At 44.7% G+C, this 13,167-nt stretch overlaps 1 protein-coding gene across 6 annotated transcripts in view; it reads left to right on the top strand.

Annotated features, from left to right (window-relative positions):
- LOC126183515 (glutamate receptor ionotropic, kainate 2) overlaps positions 1–13,167 on the top strand; it is a 270,896-nt gene that overhangs the window by 156,438 nt on the left and 101,291 nt on the right. For all 6 annotated transcript variants that reach the window (XM_049925566.1, XM_049925565.1, XM_049925564.1 and 3 more), the window contains one exon: positions 4,977–5,132. In XM_049925566.1, the coding sequence (XP_049781523.1) occupies positions 4,977–5,132 (156 nt within the window). The remainder of the gene's footprint in view (positions 1–4,976; positions 5,133–13,167) is intronic.

The raw sequence follows: 13,167 nt of genomic DNA, 5'->3' as shown, positions 1-13,167 counted from the left end.
ACTGTCATTCATAAAAATTCCACCGTTGTTTGGGAACAAGTGGCCGAACATAACCATTCTAATTCAATTTTCGGTTTAGTTGGACCAGAGGATGCAGTCCATTCCACGTAAACACAGCCCACAGCGTTATGGAACCACCGCCAACTTGTACAGTGTCTTGTTGTCAACTTGTGTTCATGGTTTTGTGGGGTCGGCACCACACTTGAAGCCTACTATCAGCTCTTACCAACTGAAATCGGCACTCATCTGACCAGTCCACGGTTTTCCAGTTGTCTAGCGTCCAACCGATATGGCCACGAGGCCAGTAGAGGCGCTGTAGGTACTGTACTGTTAGCAAAGGCACTCGCGTCAGTCGTCTGCTTCCATAGCCCATTAACGCCTAATTTAGCCGCACTGTCCTAACTTATACGTTCGTCGTACGACCCACATCGATTTCTGCGGTTATTGCGAGCAGTGTTGCTTGTCTGTTAGCACTGACAACTCTAAGCAAACACCACTGCTCTCGGTCGTTAAGTGAAGGCCGTCGGTGGTGAGAGGTAATTCCTGAAATTTGGTATTTCCGGCGCACTCTTGACACTGTGGATCTCGGAATACTGAACTCCCTAATGATTTCCGAAACTGACGTCCCATGCGCCTATCTCCAACTACCATCTGTTAATTGCCACAGTGCGGCCATAATCGCGTCGTAAACTTCTTAACATTAATCAACCGAGAACAGATGACAGCTTCGCCAATGCATCGCCCTTTTATACCTCGTGTTCGCGGTGCTACAGCGATCTGTACATATCTGTACTGTATCGTTATCCCATGACTTTTATCGCCTCAGTATATCTCGCAGCGCTAAATTTTGGTGTGTGCCCATCTGGTTACAAAACCTTACCGAAGTCCTATCGCTTCCAAACATGTTAAACATATGGACTCTGCTAATCATCTGTATTACTAAAAAAGGCAAACTCCCCATCGCACCGCCCGCATCTCGTGGTCGTGCGGTAGCGTTCTCGCTTCCCGCGCCCGGGTTCCCGGGTTCGATTCCCGGCGGAGTCAGAGATTTTCTCTGCCTCGTGATGGCTGCGTGTTTTGTGCTGTCCTTAGGTTAGTTAGGTTTAAGTAGTTCTAAGTTCTAGGGGACTGATGACCATAGATGTTAAGTCCTATAGTGCTCAGAGCCATTTTTTTGAATCCCCATCGCACCACCGTCAGATTTTGTGGTAAGATCGACCAGTGGATAGCCCGTCAAAACTTGAACAAAGATCAAGCGTGAAAACAGGAAGAACCTGTACTGAACTGTGAAAAAAGAAGCAAAATAGAAACAGTGAACGGTCCAAGCCCAACATGTGCAACAACGAACGAATTGTAAGAACCACCGCATCGTAAATGTGTGGTCACGGTGTTCGACTACAAAGCCGGAGATCCGTGTTCATACTTCACTCGCGCCCTTTTTTTCGCAAAATTATGAACTTTCCGTCTTGTCGTTTGACGTGTCTGTTCTCCTTCTGTAGTTTTGGCAATTGTCGTACTATACATTGGTTATAGAATATGAGTTATTTGGTAAGAATATATTACCATCGCAAGTAAATGTTATAAAAAATGGTTCAAATGGCGCTAAGCACTATGAGACTCAACATCTGAGGTCATCAGTCCCCTAGACTTAGAACTACTTAAACCGAAATAACCTAAGTACATCACACACGTCCATGCCCGAGGCAGGATTCGATTCTGCGACCGTAGCAGCACCGCGGTTCCGGACTGAAGCGCCTAGAACCGCTTGGCCACAACCGCCGGCGAATGTTATAAATAGTGAGAGCAGGTGAGATGCAACGTAGACCTCTGACAGAAACGGAAACAACAGAAAAACCCGTGTGAACTATGTTGCAACAAAGGAATGTAAGAGACAAAAGTTCCAAAACGGTTTGAATACAGCGAACAGACACTTCAATGACCGGACGGACAGTTCATTATATTGTGAAAAAAAATATATATATGGGCTATTCAATTTCGCTCGATGTTGCACATCGTTGAGATAGGAACGTTCACTGTTTCTGTTTTGCTTCTTTTTTCACAGTTCACTACAACTTCTCCATGAATTCAATCTTCATCTGTATTCAATTTTTGACGGGCCCTCCACCGGGCCATCTTACCACAAAATTTGAAGAGGGTGCGATTGGGACTTAACCTTGTAAGCAACGAGCACGGCACCCAAGCCCAGTTGCAGGTTGCCTATCTCAAGGCTTCCAGGGACACGAAAATTTATTTTTCGGTAGTTCATATGTTGATAAAATTTTAAAAAATAAAATTGCTGACGTAATTTGCTAATTAAAAGGTATTATATTATGTGAAAAGTTCAGCACAATAAGACAAGTACACCACTGGCCATTAAAATTGCTACACCAAGAAGAAATGCAGATGATAAACGGGTATTCATTGGACAAATATATTATACTAGAACTGACATGTGAACACAATTTCACGCAATTTGGGTGCATAGATCCTGAGAAATCAGTACCCACAACAACCACCTCTGGCCGTAATAACGGCCTTGATACGCCTTGTCATTGAGTCAAACAGAGCTTGGATGGCGTGTACAGTTACAGCTGCCCATACAGCAACACGGTACCACAGTTCATCAAAAGTACTGACTTGCTCGGCTACCATTGACCAGACATTTTCAATTGGTGAGAGATCTGGAGAATGTGCTGGCTAGGACAGCAGTCGAACATTTTCCGTATCCAGAAAGGCCCGTACAGGACCTGCAACATGCGGTCGTGCATTATCCTGCTGAAATGTAGGGTTTCGGAGGGATCGAATGAAGGGTAGAGCCACGGGTCGTAACACATCTGAAACGTAAGTGCCGTCAATGCGAACAAGAGGTGACCGAGACGTGTAACCAATGGCACTCCATACCATCACGCCGGGTGATACGCCAGTATGGCGATGACGAATACACGCTTCCAATGTGCGTTCACCGAGATGTCGCCAAACACGGATGCGACCATCATGATGCTGTAAACAGAACCTGGATTCATCCGAAAAAATGACGTTTTGCCATTCGTGCACCCAGGTTCGTCGCTGAGTACACCATCGCAGGCGCTCCTGTCTGTGATGCTGCGTCAAGGGTAACTGCAGCCATGGTCTCCGAGCTGATAGTCCATAATGCTGCAAACGTCGTCGAACTGTTCGTGCAGATGGTTGTTGTCTTGCAAACGTCCCCATCTGTTGACTCAGGAATCGAGACGTGGCTGCACGATCCGTTACAGCCATGCGGATAAGATACCTGTCATCTCGACTGCTAGTGATAACAAGCCGTTGGGATCCAGCACGGCGTTCCGTATTACCCTCCTGAGCCCACCGATTCCATATTCTGCTAACAGTCATTGGATCTCTACCAACGCGAGCAGCAATGTCGCGATACGATAAACCGCAATCGCGATAGGCTACAATCCGACCTTTATCAAAGTCGGAAACGTGATGGTACGCATTTCTCCTCCTTACACGAGGCATCACAACAATGTTTCACCAGGCAACGCCGGTCAACTGCTGTTTGTGTATGACAAATCGGTTGGAAACTTTCCTCATGTCAGCACGTTGTAGGTGTCGCCACCGGCGCCAGCCTTGTGTGAATGCTCTGAAAAGCTAATCATTTGCATATCACAGCATCTTCTTCTTGTCGGTTAAATTTCGCGTCTGTAGCACGTCATCTTCGTGGTGTAGCAATTTTAATGGCCAGTAGTGTATTATAGTTTTAAACTGTGCATATGTCTTGAGGCAGCGTAACACACCGCTTACAAATATCCTGACTACATTCATCCAGTATTTGAGAACAAGAGCACTTACTGACTTGCTACAAACTTTAGAGAATTCACAAACTCTTCTGTTAACCATAATAACAGTAAAGCATGGTACGGAAAAACAAAAGCTAGTCTTAGAGTATCTGCATACTTTGTGCAGCATGTCATTATTCTCAGTTCTACGTAATTTTAACACAGATATATTTGATCACTTCTTCATTGCTGGCATGTATGTCCAGACATTATGAATCCCACGGATAACTGCATCCGAGTATACACTCAGTCCTTCGCTAGAATCCAATTGCAGAAAAAAACTTTCAAGAATTTTAGCTTGGAATACGAGTATGTACTAAGTTTCACAAAATATAAGGTGCAGTCAGATGAAAACGAGATAAATGGAAATAATGCAAGTAAACTGTTTATTATTTCAAAAGTCAACGACATAACTGTTAATACATTTATTCCACTTTAGGACAAGATGGTCAATTCCTTCGTGGGAAAATGTTTGCAGTTGCCTGTGGAACCATGATTATACCCAGACGTGCATCTCTTCGTCCGAAGCATAACGACGGCCACGAATGTCTTCCTTTAGGGCCACAAAAATATGGAAATCACATGGGGAGAGACTGGGATTGTATGGAGGATGTGTAAGAGGATGTGTGTGGGCGGGCTCATCTCTAGCTAAGGCTTTTTCGAGCACGCTGCAAAAGTTTCTCTGGGGAGCCCTTACACAATCTCCATACAGTTCCAACCTCTCCCACTACGATTTCCATATTTTCGGAACCCTGAAGAAAGACATTCGAGGCCTCCGATTTGCTTCGAGAAAAGAGGTACACGCCGGGAAACAATCATGTTTCCGTAGGCAACAGCAAACACTTTTACTTAAAGGCATTAACCGTCTTGTCTCACAGTGGGATAACTGTATTAACAATTATGTCAACTACTTTTGAAATAATAAACAGTTTGCCTCCCTTCTTTCCATCTGTTTCGTTTTCATTTCACAGACCCTTATAAATGAAAGTAAAAACATAATCTTCAGTGGTTGACTAATTGTCACTGCCATTAGTTTATCTCTACGTGATTTTTTCCCTTCCTTTTTTAAGAGCTTGCGTTTAGATTACTCATCGCAACAATGCACAAGATGCACAAAACCTTGAAATTAAACATAACTTATCCCGACCTTTGTTTCAGGATCTTCATAGTGTCGACCTGGAAGAATTCAAATACGGCGGTACTAATATCACCGCATTTCGTCTTGTGGATCCAGAGAAGCCAGAAATAAAGAAAGTTATCCGTGATTGGGGCTACGGCAGCTATGGCCGGAAAGCAGACATGGGTCCAATTAGGGTAAGTAGTAACCTTTTATAACGGATGAATTCAGCAGAAAATTGTAATACCTCAAGTGATATCAATTCGACAAAAACTGGGTACAGTAACGAATACTGAGGCTACAGTCTGTGTCTGATCTGCTTCAAGACACTAAAACACTACACATTGTTCACAAGAACCGGTAAACACAAGCACGACTAATTTTTTCAGTCCCTAATTGCATGTAAGAATTTCATTAACGATTATATGTGGAAAGGCAAGAAGAGGGGGAGGGAGAGGGGGGCAATATACTACTGATAATATCCCCCCCCCCCACCACCATTCGTTTCTGATTCCGCAGTCAGCACCTATGTACACTTGTGTCCAACAGCTAAACATGATCTGGAAATGGGAGCATATTTCCTCGACAACGGCTCTGGAAGGTTACCGAAAAACGTTAAGTTTAATAATAAGACACTTAACATACAAAAGCGTCCAGAACATTTAATTATAAAAGTTTTTAAGTCGAAGATAAACGCATTTTTTAAATAGTAATAAAAGCGGGTAATTGCTTTCGCAGTAGCGGGCAGTTAATTTGGATGTTATTACCGCTAAGTGCCACGCCCATCCAGCAGTAACGTGTCATACTGACTGTGATGTTGTTCAAGAGGCCTATTGGAGAGTCGATCCCACTCCCGTGTAAGAGCTATGCCGGACCTGGAACTGGTCACTGGCAGGCTGCAATTCGTCTCCCCAATCCACTACAGACATACTCCTAACGACTCAGGTCCACAGACACATCTTGGCAGTCTACATCTACATCTACATCTACATTTATACTCCGCAAGCCACCCAACGGTGTGTGGCGGAGGGCACTTTACGTGCCACTGTCATTACCTCCCTTTCCTGGTTCGCGGGAAGAACGACTGTCTGAAAGCCTCTGTGCGCGCTCTAATCTCTCTAATTTTACATTCGTGATCTCCTCGGGAGGTATAAGTAGGGGGAAGCAATATATTCGATACCTCATCCAGAAACGCACCCTCTCGAAACCTGGCGAGCAAGCTACACCGCGATGCAGAGCGCCTCTCTTGCAGAGTCTGCCACTTGAGTTTGTTAAACATCTCCGTAACGCTATCACGGTTACCAAATAACCCTGTGACGAAACGCGCCGCTCTTCTTTGATTCTTCTCTATCTCCTCCGTCAACCCGATCTGGTACGGATCACACACTGATGAGCAATACTCAAGTATAGGTCGAACGAGTGTTTTGTAAGCCACCTCCTTTGTTGATGGACTACATTTTCCAAGGACTCTCCCAATGAATCTCAACCTGGTACCCGCCTTACCAACAATTAATTTTATATGATCATTCCACTTCAAATCGTTCCGCACGCATACTCCCAGATATTTTACAGAAGTAACTGCTACCAGTGTTTGTTCCGCTATCATATAATCATACAATAAAGGATCCTTCTTTCTATGTATTCGCAATACATTACATTTGTCTATGTTAAGGGTCAGTTGCCACTCCCTGCACCAAGTGCCTATCCGCTGCAGATCTTCCTGCATTTCGCTACAATTTTCTAATGCTGCAACTTCTCTGTATACTACAGCATCATCCGCGAAAAGCCGCATGGAACTTCCGACACTATCTACTAGGTCATTTATATATGTTGTGAAAAGCAATGGTCCCATAACACTCCCCTGTGGCACACCAGAGGTTACTTTAACGTCTGTAGACGTCTCTCCGTTGATAACAACATGCTGTGTTCTGTTTGCTAAAAACTCTTCAATCCAGCCACACAGCTGGTCTGATATTCCGTAGGCTCTTACTTTGTTTATCAGGCGACAGTGCGGAACTGTATCGAACGCCTTCCGGAAGTCAAGAAAAATAGCATCTACCTGGGAGCCTGTATCTAATATTTTCTGGGTCTCATGAACAAATAAAGCGAGTTGGGTCTCACACGATCGCTGTTTCCGGAATCCATGTTGATTCCTACATAGTAGATTCTGAGTTTCCAAAAACGACATGATATTCGAGCAAAAAACATGTTCTAAAATTCTACAACAGATCGACGTCAGAGATATAGGTCTATAGTTTTGCGCATCTGCTCGACGACCCTTCTTGAAGACTGGGACTACCTGTGCTCTTTTCCAATCATTTGGAACCTTCCGTTCCTCTAGAGACTTGCGGTACACGGCTGTTAGAAGGGGGGCAAGTTCTTTCGCGTACTCTGTGTAGAATCGAATTGGTATCCCGTCAGGTCCAGTGGACTTTCCTCTGTTGAGTGATTCCAGTTGCTTTTCTATTCCTTGGACACTTATTTCGATGTCAGCCATTTTTTCGTTTGTGCGGGGATTTAGAGAAGGAACTGCAGTGCGGTCTTCCTCTGTGAAACAGCTTTGGAAAAAGGTGTTTAGTATTTCAGCTTTACGCTTGTCATCCTCTGTTTCAATGCCATCATCATCCCGGAGTGTCTGGATATGCTGTTTCGAGCCACTTACTGATTTAACGTAAGACCAGAACTTCCTAGGATTTTCTGTCAAGTCGGTACATAGAATTTTACTTTCGAATTCACTGAACGCTTCACGCATAGCCCTCCTCCTTACGCTAACTTTGACATCGTTTAGCTTCTGTTTGTCTGAGAGGTTTTGGCTGCGTTTAAACTTGCAGTGAAGCTCTCTTTACTTTCGCAGTAGTTTCCTAACTTTGTTGTTGTACCACGGTGGGTTTTTCCCGTCCCTCACAGTTTTACTCGGCACGTAACGTAACGCATTTTACGATTGCCTTGAACTTTTTCCATAAACACTCAACATTGTCAGTGTCGGAACAGAAATTTTCGTTTTGATCTGTTAGGTAGTCTGAAATCTGCCTTCTATTACTCTTGCTAAACAGATAAACCTTCCGCACTTTTTTTATATTCCTATTAACTTCCATATTCAGGGATGCTGCAACGGCCTTATGATCACTGATTCCCTGTTCTGCACTTACAGAGTCGAAAAGTTCGGGTCTGTTTGTTACCAGTAGGTCCAAGATGTTATCTCCACGAGTCGGTTCTCTGTTTAATTGCTCGAGGTAATTTTCGGATAGTGCACTCAGTATAATGTCACTCGATGCTCTGTCCCTACCACCCGTCCTAAACATCTGAGTGTCCCAGTCTATATCTGGTAAATTGAAATCTCCACCTAAGACTATAACATGCTGAGAAAATTTATGTGAAATGTATTCCAAATTTTCTCTCAGTTGTTCTGCCACTAAAGCTGCTGAGTCGGGGGGTCGGTAAAAGGAGCCAATTATTAACCTAGCTCGGTTGTTGAGTGTAACCTCCACCCATAATAATTCACAGGAACTATCCACTTCTACTTCACTACAGGATAAACTACTACTAACAGCGACGAACACTCTACCACCGGTTGCATGCAATCTATCCTTTCTAAACACCGTCTGTACCTTTGTAAAAATTTCGGCAGAATTTATCTCTGGCTTCAGCCAGCTTTCTGTACCTATAACGATTTCAGCTTCAGTGCTTTCTATCAGCGCTTGAAGTTCCGGTACTTTACCAACGCAGCTTCGACAGTTTACAATTACAATACCGATTGCTGCTTGGTCCCCGCATGTTCTGACTTTGCCCCGCACCCGTTGAGGCTGTTGCCCTTTCTGTACTTGCCCGAGGCCATCTAACCTAAAAAACCGCCCAGCCCACGCCACAAAACCTCTGCTACCCGTGTAGCCGCTTGTTGCGCGTAGTGGACTCCTGACCTATCCAGCGGAACCCGAAACCCCACCACCCTATGGCGCAAGTCGAGGAATCTGCAGCCCACACGGTCGCAGAACCGTCTCAGCCTCTGATTCAGACCCTCCACTCGGCTCTGTCCCAAAGGTCCGCAGTCAGTCCTGTCGACGATGCTGCAGATGGTGAGCTCTGCTTTCATCCCGCTAGCGAGACTGGCAGTCTTCACCAAATCAGATAGCCGCCGGAAGCCAGAGAGGATTTCCTCCGATCCATAGCGACACACATCATTGGTGCCGACATGAGCGACCACCTGCAGATGGGTGCAGCCTGTACCCTTCATGGCATCCGGAAGGACCCTTTCCACATCTGGAATGACTCCCCCCGGTATGCACACGGAGAGCACTTTGGTCTTCTTCCCCTCCCTTGCTGCCATATCCCTAAGGGGCCCCATTACGCGCCTGACGTTGGAGCTCCCAACTACCCGCTGCGTATCTTCAACTGTGAGAAATTCGTTTATTAGAGCAGCTCAATATTGGCAAGAGTTATCGCTCTCGAACAGGAAGTCTGTTCATTAAGGTGTTAACAATATTCGTCCCATCTGCTACCGAAATGAAGAGCTTCATAAGCACATCCTATGACATGCTTCCCGTCACCTGGACACCATCAACACCAAACTGTTCTCTTCCAAAACTATTTCTGTAACTGTATATTCTTGGTCGACCTTGTACTGGTCAAGTGAAAACTTTTATTGGTTCGAACCACTGTCAAAGACCTGAAATGAAACATGATGGTATCTCAAATACTGCCGATATCTGTGCCTGGACTGCTTGGAGGGTTCTCAAAGTAGGGACCAGAGGGAGTCTTTGTGGCATCATACTCTACTCATAATGAACGTGCAGACACGACTGAAATATTACGTGTGTAATACATAACGTTTCAATATCTTTGAATGAAAGGCCCATTAAAAATCATGGAATACTACTTCCCCATACAAAGAGCGTAAGTCTGGTATCTGAGGGTATTTGGACGGTCATTAAGAGTTCAAAATGGTTCAAATGGCTCTAAGCACTATGGGACTTAACACCTGAGCTCATCAATCACCTAGACATTGAACTAATTAAACCTAACTAACCTAAGGACATCACGCACATCCATGCCCGTAGCAGGATTCGGAACTACGACCGTAGCAGCAGCGCGGTTCCGGAGTGAAGCGCCTAGAACCGTTCGGCCACAGCTCATTAAGAGTGATTATTGATATTGTCTAAACCTAGTTTCATCGTTTTCTGATTATTCTTAACTTTCGAACGTTAGTATAGGTGACACTGTAGGACTCACATTCTGGAGAATAATAGTAGAAATTTATCCTGATTTTTTCTGTAAATAAGACAATGGCTGTTTCCTTCCCGTACTCTTATTAAGCCTTATTACCCCGACAAGGAACGGACGTAAGTCTCTACCCTTCCTACACTGGTGTTCAAAACCTAAGGACGAAAGTAACTTTTGTATGATGTTTCACTGCCAAGTAAAATAGCTCGTGAAATCTGGATCACTCATACAAAGAACTGCTACACTGTAACTGAAACGAAAGCGCAATGAGACGATGAGACGAAGAAATAAACACAATAATTACACTGAAGTCACCGAGATTTATGACTGCCCTCTGAACAATACGAAAGGCGAGACATGGTTCTTAACAGAGCATGTGATAACTACGGACGGCAACGTATGCTGCGCAACGTATTCCCATGCTGACCACAAGGGTTGCAAAGAGTTCTTGAGGTAGGCCGTTCCATTCCTCCACAAGAGTGGTTGACGGCTGATGGATGGTCATTGGTGTACTTGAACGTGCTGCAAATCGTATCCGCACACATCCCACACGTGCTAGAGGGTATTTATGCCGGGAGAACTGGCACACTCGTTCACTCAACGAATATCCTCTCGTTTCGAGAGTTCCTTCACTTGTGCTATTCGATGCGGTCGCTCATTTTCATTCATAAAAATGCAATCAGGGCCGAATGCATTCCTGAAAAGACGCACATGGGAAGGAGTACAGTGTCACATTGCCCAGTGACTGCAGCGTCAAAGATTTTGGAGTACCCTTATGTATTATGCCTGCCCACTCCATAACCACCAATATTCATAGGGCGAGAGGCGAGAACACGTAATGCACCCAGTAACACTGTCAAACGTGATAGTTTTGGTGATTCCGGTGTTATGGTGTGGGTAAACATTATGCTGCTTCGGCATACTGTCCTCCAAACCTTTAAGCACGGTACTCTCTCCGCTCAACGTTATTGTGACTCTGTACTCCTTCGCCATGTGGGTCTTTTCAGGGGTGTATTCGGCTCCGACTGTATTTTTATGGATGATTTGGCGTGTGGGATGCGGTGACACAAGAACATCTTACAGACCTTGTGGCCAGCATCTGAGTTCGTTGCACAGCATGCATTGCCGCCCATAGTGACCCGCCTTTTGTAATGTCCATGGGGCCATCATCAATCTTTGAATAAAAGTGTAATTTCTCGTCTCATGCCGTATCCAATTACCTTCCGTACTATACGGTAGCAGTTCTTCCTGTGTATGGTCCATGTTTCATCGAGCTGTGTTACTTGGCAGAGTCACATTATGCGAAAGTTACTTTCGTCTTTCAGTTCTGCACGTCAGTGCATTTCCCGATGCATGCCCCAAGACAAATACATGCCTTTTTTGCAGCCATAAATACCCCAGTTTCAACGCTGTGCTAGCTGTTCCATGTATACTCACGGCCAGTTGATTCATATGAGGGGCGTTTGAAAAGTCCGTCCTAAGTCCGAGAGATTGCACCACCGGCGAGTATCGAGGTCATGTTTAGTTAGTAGCATCTTTGAAAAGAACGCACACCAAGTTTCAGCCATATTGGTATATTTCTTTGTGTTTGGTATTCGTGTGAATCAAGGAAGTCGAGTGATTGTCAAAAAATGGACGACAAAGAATTTCGTGTGGTGATTAAACATTACTTTATGAAACGCCTCAGGAGACTAAAGAGAAGATTGATAAACATTAAGGTGACTCTGCACCTTCGATTAGAACAGTTTATAAGTGGTTTCAAAATTTTCAGAGTGGCCATTGGGGACAAGTGATGCTGAACGTTCTGGACGCCCTGTGGAGGTTACGACTCCAGAAATCATTGATAAAATCCATGATATGGTGATGGATGACAGAAGAGTTAAGGTGCGTGAGATTGCTAGTGCTGTGGGCATCTCGAATGAATGGGTACATAATATTTTGCATAAACATTTGGACATGAGAAAGCTATCCGCAAGATGGGTTCCGCGATTGCTCACGCTTGACCCAAAACGGAATCGTGTGAAGTGTTGCAAGGATTGTTTGCAGCTGTTCAAGAAGAATCCGCAGCCGGCCGCTGTGCCCGAGCGGTTCTAGGCGCTTCAGTCCGGAACCGAGCGACTGCTACGGTCGGAGGTTCGAAACCTGCCTCGGGCATGGATGTGTGTTATGTCCTTCGGTTAGGTTTAAGTAGTTCTAAGTTCTAGGGAACTAATGACCTCAGATGTTAAGTCCCATAGTGCTCAGAGCCATTTGAACCATTTGAAGAATCCGCAGGACTTTAAGCGTTTCGTCACTGTGGATGAAACATCGATACATTACCATACTCCTGGGGCCAAACAACCACCTAAACAACGGGTTACCAATGGAGAACCTGCACCAAAAAAGGCGAAGACCATTCCTTCGGCCGGAAAGATTATGGCGGCTCTCTTTTGGGATTCACAAGGGATAATCCTCATCGATTATCTGGAAAAGGGTAAAACTATTACAGGTGCATATTATTCATAGTTATTGGACTGTTTGAAACCGAGCTGCAAGAAAAACGCCTACGATTGGACCGCAAAAAATTCCTTTTCTATCACGACAATGCACCAGCGCACACCTCAGCAATTGTGGTCGCAAAATCAACGGAAATAAGATTCCAACTCTTTTCGCATCCCCCCTGTTCTCCAGACTTGGCTCCCTCGGACTACTGTTTGTTCCCCAATTTGAAGAAACGGCTGGGGGGGGGGACAAAGATTTTATTAAAATGAGGAGGTGATTGCAGCGACTAATAGCTATTTTGCAGACTTGGCCAATTCCCATTATTCGGAAGGGATCAACAAATTAGAACAGCGTTGGACGAAGTGTATAGGTCTAAAAGGAGACTATGTTGAAAAATAAAAAAGGTTTACCCCAAACACGTAAGTAATTTTTATTTTTGCACGGACTTTTCAATCGCCCCTCATAGATATCTGCTGTGAGGGAGAGAAACGGCTCATCTTGCCATGACGCTTATGTTACTCCTTGGGGAGGTCA

This window comes from Schistocerca cancellata, chromosome 4 (assembly GCF_023864275.1).
Source record: "Schistocerca cancellata isolate TAMUIC-IGC-003103 chromosome 4, iqSchCanc2.1, whole genome shotgun sequence".
NCBI classification, from domain to species: Eukaryota; Metazoa; Arthropoda; class Insecta; order Orthoptera; family Acrididae; genus Schistocerca; species Schistocerca cancellata.
The sequence above is the reverse complement of the archived record's forward strand: the minus strand, read 5'-3'. Positions and strand labels throughout refer to the sequence as shown.